At 48.6% G+C, this 16,973-nt stretch overlaps 2 protein-coding genes across 8 annotated transcripts in view; one reads left to right on the top strand and one right to left on the bottom strand.

Annotated features, from left to right (window-relative positions):
* Positions 1-667: 667 nt before the first annotated feature.
* On the top strand, positions 668-4,780 carry MSTO1 (misato mitochondrial distribution and morphology regulator 1). 2 transcript variants are annotated; one of them, XM_087441953.1, is made up of 14 exons: positions 668-797; positions 910-1,045; positions 1,522-1,591; positions 1,687-1,762; positions 2,022-2,076; positions 2,163-2,286; positions 2,467-2,584; positions 2,662-2,796; positions 2,901-3,053; positions 3,340-3,471; positions 3,545-3,729; positions 3,962-4,066; positions 4,157-4,269; positions 4,566-4,780. In XM_087441953.1, the coding sequence occupies exons 1-14, from the start codon at positions 714-716 to the stop codon at positions 4,778-4,780; spliced, it is 1,701 nt and encodes a 566-aa protein (XP_087298079.1). In that variant the 5' UTR covers positions 668-713. The 2 variants fall into 2 exon arrangements, with proteins under 2 accessions (XP_087298079.1, XP_004436235.1); XM_004436178.3 differs by having other exon boundaries at positions 2,163-2,301.
* A 65-nt stretch (positions 4,781-4,845) lies between these two features.
* LOC101397523 (GON-4-like protein) overlaps positions 4,846-16,973 on the bottom strand; it is a 75,528-nt gene continuing 63,400 nt past the window's right edge. For 4 of the 6 annotated variants that reach the window (XM_014791972.2, XM_014791969.2, XM_087441949.1 and 1 more), the window contains 12 exons: positions 14,885-16,585; positions 14,086-14,341; positions 13,021-13,205; positions 11,894-12,091; positions 10,546-10,689; positions 9,835-9,978; positions 9,612-9,731; positions 8,044-8,157; positions 7,061-7,271; positions 5,948-6,575; positions 5,757-5,859; positions 4,846-5,357 (listed from right to left, as the gene is read on the bottom strand). In XM_014791972.2, the coding sequence (XP_014647458.2) occupies positions 5,208-5,357; positions 5,757-5,859; positions 5,948-6,575; positions 7,061-7,271; positions 8,044-8,157; positions 9,612-9,731; positions 9,835-9,978; positions 10,546-10,689; positions 11,894-12,091; positions 13,021-13,205; positions 14,086-14,341; positions 14,885-16,585 (3,954 nt within the window). In that variant the 3' untranslated portion in view covers positions 4,846-5,207. Of the gene's footprint in view, positions 5,358-5,756; positions 5,860-5,947; positions 6,576-7,060; positions 7,272-8,043; positions 8,183-9,611; positions 9,732-9,834; positions 9,979-10,545; positions 10,690-11,893; positions 12,092-13,020; positions 13,206-14,085; positions 14,342-14,884; positions 16,586-16,973 lie in introns of those variants that run through there. The other 2 variants (XM_087441948.1, XM_087441951.1) reach the window with 2 other exon arrangements.

Raw genomic sequence — 16,973 nt, 5'->3', positions numbered from 1 at the left:
TGTGGTATATTCATACAATGGACGACTATTCTGAAGTACATGCAAGAATAGTAAAGAATTTCACAAAAGATGTCGAGCCAAAGCCAGACACAGAAGAATACGTACTCGGATTTATTTACATAACGTGATAGACAGATGATACATAGAAGATATAGATAGATCAGAAAGACAGACAGATGACAGATAAATCAGTCCACAAGGTTATATAAGTCAGGAAGGCTTTGACCTAGGGAGGGGAAGGAGGGGGCGCATGGGAGGCCTTAAGGGAGAGTCTCCTTTTCTGGCAAGGTTTCATTTTTGCCTGAAGCGCTACTGGCCAGCATAACTATCCCGTGAGAGAAAGGAAAAAAGCTGCAAGAGAAGTAAAGAATACGGTAGGAGAACCTTCTGTGAGCCACACCAGGGACCCCCACGTGAGACACAAAAGACTCAGCGCCAACATTGCTCCGGCGCCCACAACTTCCGGCGTGGGCCGCGGGGCCCCGCCCCTCGCCGACAACTACGAGTAAGCAGTACTGGTCCACGCCAGGAAGAGGAGGGGAAGGATGAGCGTGTCTCCAAGGCCCAACGCATCGTTTAACCTATGGGAAAGGATGTGTTTGTGGACCAATAGGGCGCAGAGGGTGAGGCACCGCCCACAAGCCTGCCGACCAATCGGCTAGGAGCAGCGAGTGAGCAAGCTGGGACTGTGCGATCCGGTGGAGCCGAGCGGCATGGCGGGCGGGGCCCGAGAGGTGCTCACATTGCAGTTGGGACATTTTGCGGGTTTCGTGGGAGCGCACTGGTGGAACCAGCAGGTGAGGTCTCTGGGCGGCTGCCCCAGCGGACCCCTTCCGGACCTCCAGCCCTAACTTCCGTCCTGTTCTTCTCACCAGCCCTGAGTTCAGTCCTTCCTTTTTCCCTCCTCAGGATGCTGCGCTGTGCGGACCGACCGATGCCAAGGAGCCGCCGGGAGAGCTGTGCCCCGACGTCCTGTACCGGACGGGCCGGACGCTCCACGGCCAGGAGACGTACACGCCGAGACTCATCCTCATGGATCTGAAGGGTGAGGCGGTCGTAGGGGTCGCCAGTGCCCAGTTTTCCCCATCGCGTGCGGAGTCTTTAGCATCCTTTCGCTTCAAGATCCTCCGACCATACTAGGCTGAAGGACCACAGAGTAGGAGCCACAGGTAGACTTAACTACAGTATGCCAAGACCCGAGGGACGCAAAAAGGCAAAACTTTATTTCGTTCTAGAGCCATCTCTGGAATGGGCAGCTTGCCCCTAGAGACAGTGAGATGTTGAACTGTGGCATTCCTGTAGGACCCGGTCCCAAAGCTAATGACTAAGCTGGGAATGAAGGATGGCATCTAGATTCTCCTAAGCAAGGTTTTTTTCCAACTCATGTATATTCAAGAAAGCTTGGAAGAGCCAAGTGCTGGAGGAATGGTGACAGCAGGTTGTCAGGTGATCAGAGAAAGATTAGTTGGAGCAGGGGAGGGACTAGGATTTGACCTAACATTGCCTGTTATTTTTGTACAGGTAGTCTGAGCTCCCTAAAACAAGACGGTGGACTCTACAGGGACAAACTGCTAGATGCTGCAATTGCATGGTATCTGTGATGTTTGGAGAGGAGTGGGGAATGTGCCCAGGATGCTGGAGAACCCAGGGAACCTGCCACTGTTATCAACCTCCACTTTCTTTCAGGCAGGGGAAGCTCACCACACACAAAGAGGAACTCTATCCCAAGAACCCTTATCTCCAGGACTTTCTGAGTGCAGAGGTGAGGGCCTCTGCCCTGAACTTTTAAACCCAGTGCTACAACCAGAGTGCCTCCACTGGGGCAGAGAAAAAGAGGATTTTAATCATCTTAAATGCCTTAGAATGGTATTTAGGAAAAAGCACTTTTTTCCCCTAAAGGACTATGACTAGGTGAACAGAAAGGAGGCTCTGGGGTAATGGCCAGCAAAATCAAGGAGGATAAATCAACTTTTGCCTCGAGACCACCTGGAACTAAATGTAGTTTGTCTCATCCCTCCCAGGGAGTGCTGAATAGTGATGGTATCTGGAGGGTCAAATCCATTCCCAATGGCAAAGGTGAGACTTGTCCAGATACTGCTGGATGGGGAACTAGGCAGAGCAGGAACATGGAGAAAGGTACATTCCTTCTGCTTTTTCTTCAGGTCCCCCCCTACTCACCACGGCTACAACTCCAAAACCACTTACCCCCCCGGAGGGCAGCATCCGAGTCTGGTCAGACTTCCTCCGAGTCCATCTTCACCCCCGGAGCATCTGTATGATTCAGAAGTACAACCATGATGGGTATGGGGGGCCCCAGAGGCTGTGAGGCAAGAAACTGAGTCCCTCCCAATGTCAGATGAGGCTCTTGAGGCCATCTTCCCTGCCCTCCCCAGAAACAAGAGATCTCAGGCAGGGAGCGGGTATGGGGCAGTCCTGCAAGTCCTGGATTGTGTTTATGCATGGCAGGGAGGCAGGTCGCTTGGAGGCTTTTGGCCAAGGGGAGAGTATCCTGAAGGAACCCAGGTACCTGGAAGAGCTGGAGGACAGGCTGCACTTCTACGTGGAGGAGTGTGACTACCTGCAGGTAGCTGTGTGGCATGGTGGCCACCAGGGTAGAAACTCTTCTCATCCTACTAGCTTTCATCATTCACTTCTCTCCAGGGCTTCCAGATCCTGTGTGACCTGCACAATGGCTTCTCTGGAGTAGGCGCTAAGGCCACAGAGTTGCTACAAGACGAGTATTCAGGGCGGGGAATAATAACCTGGGGCCTGCTCCCTGGTCCCTACAGTCTTGGGGTGAGTAGAACTTAGGGGAAAAACAGTCAGTGTAATGAGGGAGAAATGAAGGAATGATAGCCCACTGAGAAAGTTGCTTAAACAACTCTCCTTTCTTTCACCAGGAGCCCCAGAAAAACATCTATCGTCTGTTAAACACAGCTTTCGGTCTGGTGCGCCTGTCTGCTCACAGCTCTCTGGTCTGCCCCTTATCCTTGGGTGGGAGCCTGGGGCTGCGACCTGAGTCACCCGTCAGCTTCCCTCACCTGCGTTATGACGTAAGGCTCAAAGCTCTCTTTCTGAGTGCAGCGAGTAAGCGGGCACCTCCTCACACTCCCTGAGTCAGCCTTTGTCTGTTACTGGCTCTATTCTTGAAGCCTCAGCTTAAACTCAGCTCTGATGTGGCCTCTTAGATCACATTGTCCTATGCTTTTTCAGCCTTCGGCCAAACACACCCCTGGCTTTTTCACAAAGAACCCGGACCTCTGCCATTACTATTCTGCCACCACTCTCTCTTTTCCAGACTCGAAAGGCCAAGTGCTCTTCTCGGTATCCTCTTTACAGGCCACTCTGCCCTTCCACTGTAGTGCCATCCTGGCTACAGCCCTGGACACAGTTACTGTTCCTTATCGCCTACGTTCTTCGCCAGTTTCCATGGTTCATCTGGCTGATATGCTGAACTTCTCTGGGAAAAAGGTATGAAGCTTTGTGAGGGGTTGAGTCAGAGCTGAAGAAAAGCTCTGTAACTTGATCTCTTCCTGACCTTTAGGTGGTGACAGCGGGAGCAACCATCCCCTTCCCCTTGGTTCCAAGCCAGTCCCTTCCTGATGCCCTGGTGCAGCTTGGAGGGGCCACCCCATGGACCCCATTGTCTGCATGTGGGGACCCTTCTGGAATATGCTGCTTTGCCCAGTCAGTGGTGCTGAGGGGTCTAAACAAAGCATGCCACACCAGGTGAGGACTGGTGGTCTTGAGGAGCCCTTGTCAGACTTTCCTTTCACATCCTTTTCTTCCTGACACTTCTGGACATTCTAATGGCATTGCCTCTCTCTTCTTCCCTCTGCCATACTTAAAAAAAAAAAAGACTGAGTATCCTGATTCAGCCGATGGCCTGAGAACATAAGAATTCTTAGCTTCTTATTCATGTTGCCACCAAGTAAAGGTGGTTTTGGCTTTATTCTGGCAGTCAGCTCACCCCAGGGACACCTCTGCCCTCCCTGCTCCACGCGTGTACCACTGGGGAAGAAGTCTTGGCCCAGTATTTACAACAGCAGCAACCTAGCGTCAGGAGGTCAGTATAATGCTTGCTCCTACCCTGCTCCCAGACCTCACACCTCCCTTGACTTTTTTTCACTCAACTGCTCTTCTCTTGCCCCCACAGTTCTTCCCATCTGCTGCTGACTCCCTGCAAGGTGGTTCCTCCCTACCCCCACCTCTTCTCCTCAAGCCTCAGCCAGCAGGGTTTGGTTCTGGATGGTCCCCCAACTGGGGCAGGTATGTAGGATGAAGAAAACCAAAATTTCAAACATGGGAAAGGTTTTCCTATATCCCTTCCTGGATAAAGGTACTTAAGAAGTTCAGAGTTAAACATTCCTTTATTCACTCTATGGCTCCTGACAGAAGTGTTATTCCTCTAGAGTACTGGTATACTAAGGGGACCGTACACAAAATTTATTGAGTTTACTTTACAATCAAGTCTACCAAAGGCCCAGACTCCCCTATGTGTACAAGAGAGTCCCAGGGTAGAATAGCAGTCCATTTACAACCCCTCCCTTTCCCTCCCTCCGCAGCAGTGGAGAGCATCCCAGTGCTTGGGGCCCTCTGCTCCTCTTCATCCTTGAACAGAACCCTGGGAGACTTGGCCAAAGAGCTCACCAAACTCGACCTGCGGCGCTGGGCCAGCTTCTTGGATGCTGGAGTGGAACAGGATGACCTAGAGGAGGTGCTGCAGGAGCTATGCAGTCTGGCCCAGTGCTACCAGGGTGGTGACAGCCTCACGGACTAAAGTTCCTCATGGACTAAAGAAAAGGAAAGAGCTAGTTTACAATAAAAACTGCTGGATGCAGGAGCTCAGTGTCTTGGGACTGGCTACACCAACATAGGCATTTATTAGATTTAGAAACATTGTGATTAGATCACAGAACAATAAATATGTACCATCAGACCAAAAAAAAGGGAAGAAAAGGAGCTGAGCCCCCCTCTCCCTCGGTGCTATTTACAAAGTCAGTTTCTAAGGTGTTCATAAAAGACCTTGAATGACAAATAGGATGGCAGAGCCCCAGCCCGCCTTTGTCTTTGTCCTCGGCCCCTGCTCCTCCAGCTCTGTATACTGAGCTCAAGGGTTGTACAAGCAAAGTACAACCACCCTCTCCCTCATCAGGGTGCCTCTTGGGTTTGATCCTGTGCAGGTGACACCCACAGCTCCCAGAGTCTCACTCATCTAGCTCCTCCTCAGACAGAAGGTCCCCGTGGTCAGACAGCTGGTCTGTGTTGCTGGTGCTGGTTGCATCATCCTCGTCCTCGGAGCTGGCCTCGCAGGCGGTGTGGAAGAGCTGCATGAGTTCTCGAAAACGGTGGGAAACCTAGGAGGAAAGGCGAAGCGCTGCATTCACTGTTCCTAAGTTACTAACTTATTAAGCATTATGTACCAATTTGAACAATCTTATTTGTTCCACACAGTAAGGTTGTGAGGGCTGTGTCCTCCTTACAGATAAGGAAACTCAGTTAAGAGGCTAAATATTTTGCCCAAGTCACCTTCTTCCTTAGGATGGAATTTCTGGGGCTTCTGCCTCAAAATCCAACACCCATTCCCTTCTAGAACCACTACCAACCGCCCTGACACATCAAGCCCTTCCTCAGGGCAGACCTTTACAATCACCCGTTGATGTCATATCTCTTAGTTGCCAACCTGTCCTCTTCTCGCCAGGCCCTCTCCTTGGTTCCTCTGGGCTTACAGCTCTAGCAGGGCTTCCTCCACTTACCTCCGTAGGGGTCTTATTTCCCAGCTGCTGGGAGATGATGCTAAAAGTCTGCGGTTGTGCTCCTTGCTCCTGGCACATGGTAAGAATCACACGGTCAGCTTCCCTGTAACCCACATATTGTGGTTAATCCTCAGTAACATGGATGTGTTCCATCTACTTTCTAAATACGCATACCATCCATCCTTACCTACCTTGTCCAGAGGACAACCTTTTCCCCAGTGGAGCTGACCTTGCTGTTGTTGGCACACACTGTAGCTTCTGTGGCCTTTGGCTGCTGCTCCCCCACTGGACCCTTCCCTTGTATTCCACTGTCTTTAGCCAAACCTCCTCTAGTGGCTTTGGGAGAGGTCTCTGAGGTGTCAATTCCTGATGAAGAAGGTTCACGGACAGGGGACATCCTGTCTGCTGTCTTCACCCCAGCTCTGTTTGAAGGCAGCCAGCTCTCTTGAGTATCTGGTTTCCCAGACACTTGTCTTCTCCCTAAGTCTTGGGTCGTTGAGGAAACAGGACTCGGGAAGGAAGCAAGGGGTTCAACAGTTCCAGGCAATTTCTCAGTTTCTGAAACATCCCAGACTAGCATGGAAGTCTCTGACTCACTCACTGCCTTATGGCCCTCCCCCTCATGCTGAAGTCTGGGGGAGGCCTGGGGGCAGGAGACAACCTCAGGCCCAGCCTGCTTTCTCCTAATAGTGCACAGCACAGCTCCCGTTTTGGAGGGACGCTGAGGAGTCTCTGGTGAGTAGGGTGGTGGGCCATCCAGAAGGAGCCGGTCTGTAAGAGTCACTTCTTGGGACAACAAAGTGTTCCCCACTGCCAATCCTGTGTAGGAGGAAAATAAGGATCTAAAAATATGGACAGGGTCAAGATGCACCTAAGGACTACAAATTACCACAGGGTCACTCTGGTGATAAAATTCTAATCTAAAAGAGTGCAGTGGGAGTGGGGGCTCAAGTCACTTATATAAAGATATAAAACTCTGACTGCCAAAGCTAAGAATGGCTGAATCCTTAGAATGTAGATCCCAGAGATCTAGAGATAAGGGGAAGGGAATCAGGAATGGGGACACAAGAAGAGAATGCTGAATCATGTTGATTTTGTAGCACTCAATTCTGCAAGAGGACTGAGGCCACGGGAGAGAAAATTAATGCTGCACAGGAGAAGGGTTTCCTATTGGTTTGTTAGTGAAAGAGGTGGTGGTCCATGCCTGAAAAGACTTACTTATCCAGGCTCAAAGATGCTCCTGTTTAAAGTATGTGAGACAGTCAGAAATGGAGACCGGCTGGGCTGGCAGTCAGTTCACTCACCTGGAACAGGCATCTCTCCCTTTCTGGTACTCCTGCCAGGTCTGCTCTGGGTTGCCTCCATGTTTTCTCGCTCCTCTGGAGCTTCCTCCTCCATCGTGTCCTTGCCCTGCTCAGCTTCCTTAGCACCAGGCATAGGACTGGCCTCTCGGTGGGGGCTGCCGCCCACCAACTCATGGGGCTCCTTGCTCTTGTAGGATTTGCTGTCACAGACCTGCAGGGATGGCCTTGTGGGTCAAGGGTCTCCTCACCTCCTTTTATCTTAGGGGCTGATCAAAGGAAGAAGCCCTGCCATGATGCTCAGCAAGTCAGCCAACATGCATGCCTGCTCCAACGATTTTAAATGGCCCAGAGTAGAGAAGCGGATTCTCCCACTCCTTCTCTAACCAGGGACTGTACTTTTGCTGCCAACCAACCCTACTCCAGAGACCCAGCATTACCTTCAGGGTCTGTCTTCCTGACCCAGGTTTATTTCATCAAAAAAAAATCTAAGAGGGAAATATTTGCACTGGTTGACTTCTTTCCAATTCCAAAAGCTGTACCCACAGAATTCTCTTTAAAAAGCAAAATTAAGGGGCCACCCTGTGGCATAGTGTTTAAGTTTGGCACCTTCTGCTTCGGCGGCCCTGGGGTTCATGGGCTTGGATCCCGGGCACAGACCTACACCACTTGTCAGCCACACTGTGGCAGCGACCCACATATAAAGTAGAGGAAGACTGGCACAGATGTTAGCTCAGGGCTAACCTTCCTCAGCAAAAATTAAATAAATAAAAAGCAAAATCCATTGTATATTTTTAAAAGGTTCTACTTATTTTGCATACACACACTACAGTGTTTGTGTACTGCATATTATTTATATATGTGAGATATTTTTAGGAATTCAGTAAGGTAGACATCTGTTATAGCAAAGAATACCCACACAGTAAGGCAACCTAGGGGTTGCCCCAGGCAGCTCTGATACCCCTCGGTACCAATTCCCTCCTCACCTTGCTGCTGCAGTGGCTACAATTTCTCCTTTTGCTCTTCTTCAGCTTGGAATCAGGACCTCCTTCATGGCAGGAACAGGCACAGTCCTTGGCCCCATCTGGCCACTCAGCCTCCTAGGAGATACCTCGGCTTGGTTAGCTGCCAAGCATTTTTGGTACCAAGAGAGGAAGCTAAGTTGCAAGCCATCTGAACAAGCCCGCCCCCGTGACCCCCACCCCTATCCATTCTCTTTTATTATATATACACCATCTCTTCACATTGCCTTGGAAATCAACGCTGAAACTTGATGAAAGTCTCTTATGAATCCCTGAAACAATCCTTAAATGACCCAAAGACTAACATATCCCAATTGCCTAGATGTTTCAAGAAATATTTAAGTCAAACACAATCTGAGGCAAAGTCACTGGAGAGCTCCATCATGAGATCCGATCTACTCACTCGTCTGTCTTTGTTTCTGTCTCCCTGTGCCTTGAGCGCTCCCCTCTCTTCCAATTCCCTTGAGAGAGGGCTTTGTACATATGGAAGGCTCACTCAATGATACTCTCTGTTCAATAAACCCAAGACATAAGTGCATTATCCCCATTGACAATGCATAAACTGAAACAAAGAGAGATTAAATAAATTGCCCAAGGTCATTCAGCTACTAAGAAGCAGTTTTTCCCCAAGAAAGAGTAAAAGAAATGTAGTAAAGGGACATGAATTAAAAAGGCTACTTCTTGGGGGGCCGGCCCAGTGGTGCAGGCGGTTGTGTGTGCACTCCGCTGCGATGGCCTGGGGTTCGCTAGTTCGGATCCCGGACGCGCACCGACACACCGCTGGGAGGGCCATGCTGTGGCGGCATCCCACATAAAGTAGAGAAAGATGGGCATGGATGTTGGCCCGGGGCCGGTCTTCCTCAGCAAAAAAAGAGGAGGATTGGCAGATGTTGGCTCGGGGCCGATCTTCCTCACAAAAAAAAAAAAAGGCTACTTCTTGAAGAGCAGTAAAGAGCAGTGAGTACGAGAAGACTCTGGAACCAGATTACCCGGGTTCATATCCTAGCACTGCCACTTATTAAACATGAGACCCTGGCAATGGCTTCTCTCTGTACTTAAGTTTCTTCTTCCGTAAAATGCAAATAAGAGCAATCTCTTCATAGGATTATTGTGAGAATTAAATGAGGGAATAAACTATGTAAAATACTTCCAAGAGATACATGATACTTTGTAACACAGCTAAGTATTACCTGTTATCATTATTATTAAAATGGGGAATCTTGGTTCTATTTCTTTACATGAACAGAATGGAAGAAGTTAAGACTCAAGGGCAAGAAAAATAGCTCTGAGCTAGAGAGAAAAAGGGCAAACAGATCCTTCTACTGAGGCGGCCGGGGGTGGGGCCTTTTCAGCAAACGCACTACTTTGCCCATGGGCTGTGCTTGTCCATTAGCAGCCTGACCTTTGGTTCCTGCTCCATGAACGCCTCACATCCCAGAGGCTTTGAACCACACTAAGCCAGAGAAATATTTAGACAGAAAACTCAAGGCTTGATTCATGAAAAATGGATAATCCCCAACAACCTGGTGTACCTTATCATGATTTTGGACCCCAATTTCTTTCCTTCTTTTGTTCTTTGAGGCTGTGGGTATCTTGGGAGGTTCCTCTTCCTCTTCCACATCAGGCAGAGCCACTTCTTCAAAGCCATCAAACTGGGGAGGAGTTGGTGCCACTCAACACAGACTCTGGGGCAGATATCCCTCCTACACATGGCCTTCCCCCTTCACAACCCTACTGCAGCCTCAGGGCCTGTACCTCATACTCCTTCTCCTCAGTCCAATTGATCTCTTCAAAGTCACCCATCCGGCTAGCTGCTGGGCGCAAATGGTCAAAGAAGATAGAGAACTCATCCTGTAGATGGTCATGGCCCTTGAGGAGCTGCCACATCTGTGTCTTGAGCTGGGGGAAGTTATGGAGGGAAAGATGAAGTCTCCAGATCCTCTCCAGGCCACCATTCCAAATCAATCCCATAGACTTCCAAGTTCTATTTTCCTAGTCAGCTGGGAGACACACAGAAGCCTCTCTTTGATAGCTAAGAATTCTTAAGCTCTTGTTCCCTCATTGCTTGCCTACACAGGAGGGGTCTTAATAACAGGTTTCATTCCTAATGACAATACTCTCTACCCCTGCGCTACTGATCCCCAGCTCAGGCACTAACTCCAGCAGAGCCAAGGAGGCAAGCCCCTCCCAGGCCCTATCACCTCCTTCCTTGAACTTCCCTTCCAGGGCATTGATGGCATTCTGAGCCTGTGAAGATCAGTCAGACTCTGGTTTCAGGTGGCAACCACCCCTATTGCAGGGCTTTATGCTTTAGGCAAGCCTAAAAAGTCCTTCCCTTCTTCATCCCCTCCAGGAAGTCCATGGTACCCCAGAAGCAAGAGGATATGGAATAGGTTAGGGAAAGGGAGAAGGGAAGGGCCTAAGGCCCAAATGACAATGGAAAGGAAGCAGGACAGGACAGAATACCTCAGTGATCTCTTGGGGCAGGCAGTCTGCACAGCTTTGGAGGACCTTGATGATCTTCTGGTGGTGTGAGGGGTTCTCTGCAAAGCAGATTTCCAACTGCCGAAGAAACTTGCGACTCTTCTCAAAAGCCTGCTGCTCCTCAAACTACCGGAGTGGAAAGAGAGCAAAAGAGGCATCACCTACACAGCTAGAGCAGGACTTGAGGAATCTAAGCATAAGAACCAAGAGAAATGAGCTGGATGCGTGGGGGGATGACAGGATTCTAGTTTACGACAGTGAGATCTTTTTTAAGACCCTAGCATAAATCCACCTTTTTCTGGGGTCTACCAACCCAAGATAACTAAGATGTGGATGAAAAGATTCAAGAGATGTACATATTTCAAGTTGTTCATTGTTTCATGGATTGTGAAATCAGACACTCAAACTCACGTGGCATTTCACGGTTTAGAAAGAATTTTCACATATACACTCATTTGATCCTCATAATAATACAGGAAGAGAAGATTGGCATGATATGCATAATCACCCCATTATCGTTTAACTGCTTTAAGACTATCAGAATAATCTCATTACATCCTTTATTCCCGTGTTCATCAGTCATGACAAGAAACTCAGAACTACTGGGACATCCCTCACGTTTAGACACTTATTCTCCAACATTTCAAATGTCACCTTACCACAGTGGCCTTCACAGACCACCAGGTATAAAATTGCAACACCCCACCCCTCACCCATTTACCTACAACTTGCTATTCCCCTTTCCTGCTTTATTTTTCTATAAAGCATTATATACTTTTTTTTTATATACTAGCTATTTATAGATACTAGCTATTTATATTATAGTATTATAGATAGAGTAAATATACTAGATATTTATGTCTATTTTATAATTTTTATAATATATATATGTATAATATATATATTTTACTATTTATCATCTGACTTTCCCCATGAGAATGTAAGCTCTATGAGGGGAAGGATTTTAGTCTTTTATAATTACGATAGTCCTAGTACCTAGAACTTTGCCTGACACACAGCAGGCACTCAATAAATATTTGCTGAATGAAGGCCTGTTCTACAACAGTGAGGAGCCAAGGGCATATGACTTACCTATGGTCTTCACTGGCAAGTAAAAGTAAACCCCTCATTCCACTTGTAAAGAAAATGGGAGAATGGGGGTTGGGAAGATCACCCCTTGAAAAGAAGGAGGCTCTTACCACCTCGGGGTAGGGGAAGGCTATCCGACTGGAGCAGTCGGGAGACTAGAACAGTGTTAATCAACTCTACTGAATCCCCATCTTGCTCTGACCCGGGAATCCTGGCATGCTGTCTCTGCCCATCCACTTACTAATCCACAGGCCAGAGCTTGCTCAGGCAACAGGAAAGCAGCAAAGTCCTTCAACAGCTGAGGCCAGTCTTGGAGCAGAATTCGCAGGCTTTTGTAAAGATCCACAGCTGTCTGCCTCTGAGTACTTGACTCAAACTCATAGATGACCTGAAGGAAGTCCTCATACTTGCCGGGGATATGTTGCAGGGCTTCTCGTACCTATACAAAAATACTTTTAATCATCAAGACCCTTTCTTTGGGCCCCAATAAGAAACAATGGTACAGAGGGAGAAGGAGGAGTCATTGTTAGAGAACTCCAAGAATTATCCTTCAGAGGCTACTCCTCTGACAGGTCCTAAGATCTGACTGCTAATGGAAGACACAGAGCAATGAGCAAGGTACAGCTCCTTTCTGATAGTGGGCAACTGAAAAACCTTCATTTTCCAGGGACCATAGCCCTACCCACAAAACAAGGTAAGCTTTTCTCTAGCACGCAGCTCCAACTTCTCCTTCCTCATTTATTTCCATATTGAAATAGATAAGGAGTGTTTGGTACATATATTTCAGCATGGTATCATCTGAGGTCAAATAATATATAAATTAGGAATATTAGTAAAATATCAGAGGACAAGAAAAAGCCATGACTATCACTGATAGTGGATAAAGGAACTTTGCTGGAGAGATACAGGAACCAGCAAGTTACCCAAAGAACGAGACAGCTACCCAAGACAACTACCAGGAACAGGTTGGTTCATGTCTCTGAAGACCAAGTGCTTCCCTGAGACCTGCTCTCTGGCCAATGTACCAAAGGTCTTTCTTCTGAAGCCGAGGGCTCAGTAAAGGTCCTTATTAGGCTACCTAGTGAAGTCACAGACTCTCACTAATGATGGTGGTATCACCTTCCCCAATTTCTGGGCAATAGAGGAGTGATGCTAAGGTACTAACAATAAGCCTGCTTATGACTGAACTCTGTCTCGTTGTGGTTCTCTCACACAGATTTTTTTGGTAATTCTAGGAGAGCAAAGGCAGAAGCATACAAGGCTGCTATGCAACCTGAAAAGCAGACTTCATTTTAAAAACACCTCGCTTGAAGGAGAAGCAGCCTCATTCAGAGGGACTGGCAGTAAGAGGAAGCAGCATTTGCCTACCCTGGTCAGATAAGCCTGAGCAAAGGCCAAATCCTTCTGCTCCCTGAGTGGATCCCGCTCGAGAATGTCCTCATCATACAGCAACAGCAGCTTGGAGGTGTCCTTGCTGGCCCGGGCCCGAGTGCCCCGCTTGTTGCGAGCTCGATGATTGCTCCGGCCCTTTCCAGCAGCTTTGATGCTCTCTCCTTAGAGAACATGTGAAAAAGACTGTTTCTCTGTCCCTGCAACCCCTACTCTTCCCATCCCATCACATGTACCCAACCCTCCAAATCCTAATCCTTGTTATGGAGCAACTCAGGAGAAAAGCTGTTGGGAAAATGGTATGAGAGCCGTGTCTGTCTCTGTTAAATTAGCTCTATGAAGAGCCAGCAGCATTAACTGCATTAAGTGAGGTGATAATGAGATACTTAGCTACCGCCTACTGAGAAAGGAAGTCTAAAGAGTATGGCCTTATGTTGGGCTCTCAAAGGACTGTGTCTTGGTGAGGAATAAGTAGTGTTTTCTGAAATAAACATAGCTCTTAGCCTCATGTGTGACAGATGAATTAAGAACCAGTATTAAAACACGGATGATGGGCCGGCCTGGGGCATAGTGGTTAAGTGCATGCGCTCTGCTTCGGCAGCCCAGGGTTTGCGGGTTTGGATCTGGGGCGCACACCGACTCAGCGCTTATCAAGCCATGCTGTGGCGGCATCCCACATAAAGGAGAGGAAGATGGGTACGGATGTTAGCCCAGGGCCAATCTTCCTCAGCAAAAAAGAGGAGGATTGGCAACAGATGTTAGCTCAGGGCTAATCTTCCTCAAACAAAACAAAACAAAAAAAACTTGAATGAACCTAATACAAATCTAGTGGCAGATGAAAGTCAAATTTAAAATTTCTGAGCATCTCTTCTCTGCAAAGGCACCAGGTTAATCATCTGTTTGGGGGAAGGGAGATGGTAGGGAAGATCCAGAGGACTTCCTTGGAAACTCGCCATCTGGTTTACAAGCTAGCCACTCTGCACATGTCCTTTAGACAATGAGGCCAACTGAGACCCGCCCCTCATATAGGCTTGCCAAACTCACCTGGTGGGGTCCTGCTGGTCTCCACTTCCGGAACAGTGTTGGGTGAGGCAAAGGTGGTAGGAGGCTTCTGAGCATGATCTCCAACTGCTTCATCTGTCATTTCATCTTCTTTCTGCAGGGTTTCCATTCCTTCTGCTTCTTCTTCCTCTTCTTCTTCAGGCTCAGAGTTTTCTTCCTGGGAGTTCTCTTCCTCAGACTCACCCTCCTGACTCATGCGCCTTTCAGATGCGAGCCAAGTCAATTTCTCCATTGTTTCCTGCAAACCCCCCCAAAAGTGTGTTCACAAGGGCTCGGAATGGCTCACCAAATGCTGACTGCACAGAGTTTATTAGGAGGAACTGAGGTTAATCAATTGGGGGGGGAAGGGTGTGTGGCGGGGGGTGACCACAACTATCAGAAGCCTGATTCTCTGAGTTACAGAATCACAGGGATAGCTGGGATTGCTGCCTGACAGCAGGAGGGGGAAGAAATTGCGTTTTAAAACATCTCTCTCTACCCTGAAGAGAGTTTTCCTTTGCCACAGTCCATACTTATGATATTTTTTTAGGCATTTAAATTGTGCTCAAGTGATTCAATTTAACATTTAAATGAGTTTAAGTCAAATATAATAAGTAAAATTTCACCCTTTCCCTCTCCTCTCACCTCAATCCCAAAATGATGTCCCATAATGCATTCAAAAATCAAATAAAAATGATTTGAGGACTACCTATAGTGTAGCAAGCAAGCAGGTAGCCTATCAATAGTAAATTAAACATATTACTGAGTCCACAAAATATGTGAGAATATGCCCAGCTCTCACCTGGAGTTCCGGGACAGAGAGCACAGACTCCTCAGAAGCTGATGACATCTCATCTTCCTCATCTTGGGTAAGCTCATCAAAGTCCTCTTCTTCCTCTTCCTCTGGCCCATCCTTCTCTCCTCCATGTTCTGGCCCAGCTGGGGTCCCCACTGACTGACCATCAACACTGGAGAGGTCTTCGGGCTTCCCTGGGGGGCTGCTAAGAACCAATTCAGGGTCAGTGGAGGATGAAACATTCTTCGGAGATCCTTTACTCACATCTCTCGAGTTTCCTTCATCAGGAAGCTCTTGAGAAGCTGAAGGGGCTTTAGCTGGTTGACTCCTCTCCTCCTTCTGTAAGACTGTCTGTTTCTTCACCTCCCTAGCACTGCTTAACTCCTCACTTGGGAAGCCAGTGTCCAATTCCACAGAGTGTTCTTCTTTGATTTCATCATAAATGTCCTGCTCTGGGGATCCACTGGAGACTTCCTCCCCAGGATCTTTAGGTTCCATCTTGACAATTTCCTCTAAATCCCCAGGGGGAGAGTTCAGAGACTCTGGGAAGCCCTGAGGCAGCGGATCCAGAGCTTGCCTCCCCTCCTCTGTTTTCACAAGAGTCCAGCCATAGGCATTGTTCTCTGACAAGTCTTCCTGGCACACTCTACCTGGTGGTGGAGGCCCTGGGCTGTGCTCCTCTTTGGGGAAGACAGCAGCAGAGAGAGGAGATAGTTCCTGGGGTTCTACCTTGGGTTCTAGGCTTTGAAAGGCATTTTTCCCTTCAGCCAAAGGACAACCAATGTCCACATTCACTTGAACCTTATCTTCAGGGGCAGATGGTACAGGAAGATTCACAGAGTTGCCAGAAACAATTAAGGGTGGGATAGAGGAGGCCACAAGGGGCTGGTTCAATGGACAGGGGAAGGTAGTAGGGTTAACCAAGAGGGTGGTGATGGGAATAGTCTGAGAACTCTGGGCCACAGCTGCGTTGACAGGCTGGATCATGTTGCAGCCACTGCCAAGGCTCACAACCTTCACAGTGGTGGCAGGAACAGTGAAGATAACAGGTGCAGGGTGGATGAGGGGAGCAGGCTTCAGACAGAGAGAGGTCTTAGCCCCCTTTCTCTTTGAGGCTCTCCGTTTCACACACGGCTTTCGAAACTTAGAAGGGGCAAGTGAGGGCAGCATTACCTTGGGCACAGGAGCAGAGGAGAGCAGGGTCTGGGACTCAGACAGAGGGAAGCTGGTCCTGGCCTCAAGGGGCATAGTAGGCAGTGTTGTTCGACACTCAAAATTATCACCCCCAGTGACCCCCAGTGGAGGGACACCTGGCACTGTCTGTAAGACAGTGGCTGGCTGGATCACGTGAGGAATCCGGACCACCATTTTGCTTGGAGGGGCTTCTGACTGAGGTGACCTAGCTGGTGTTTTCCCACAGTTGGAGCTAGGCTGGAGAGAGGGGCTGGGTCTGATAAGGAGGGGCTTCAGGACTGATGACCGCTTCTGTCTCCAGGCCTTCCTGGAAAAACGGTTGGCAACTGGCTTCAGTTTCAGGACGACACCCTTAGGCAACAGCAGTGGGTATCGAGTTTCACTCCCCATTTCTGAGCTGCCTTTTCCCAGGCCTGGGTCTGAGTTGATCTCAGTGGTTCCAGTCCCATTTCCTCCCTCTCTGGCAGCCTCGGCCACGTGCCGCAGCTCCTCCTGGATGGATGGCAGACTGGCCTATTGGGAACAAGAACACTCTCATCCAGCACATGTCAGAATCTGGTATAAAGAATAGGGCTTTCTAGATTTTAGGGACCTTTCCAGGACAGTCTCAATGCATCTTGTCAAGAAGGATTTTTCTGGGGCCGGCCCCGTGGCTTAGCGGTTAAGTGCATGCGCTCCGCTACTGGCGGCCCGGGTTCGGATTCCGGGCGCGCACTGACGCACCACTTCTCTGGCCATGCTGAGGCCGGGTCCCACGTACAGCAACTAGAAAGATGTGCAGCTATAACATACAACTATCTACTGGGGCTTTGGGGGAAAAAATAAATAAATAAAATTAAAAAAAAAAAAAAAAGGATTTTTCTGCATGATATAAAATTTCTACAAAGATTACATTCTAATT

Source organism: Ceratotherium simum, chromosome 2 (assembly GCF_057802395.1).
Source record: "Ceratotherium simum simum isolate JZ-2026a chromosome 2, ASM5780239v1, whole genome shotgun sequence".
Taxonomy (NCBI): Eukaryota; Metazoa; Chordata; class Mammalia; order Perissodactyla; family Rhinocerotidae; genus Ceratotherium; species Ceratotherium simum.
Note: the sequence above shows the minus strand (reverse complement) of the source record. Positions and strands in the feature narration are given on the sequence as shown.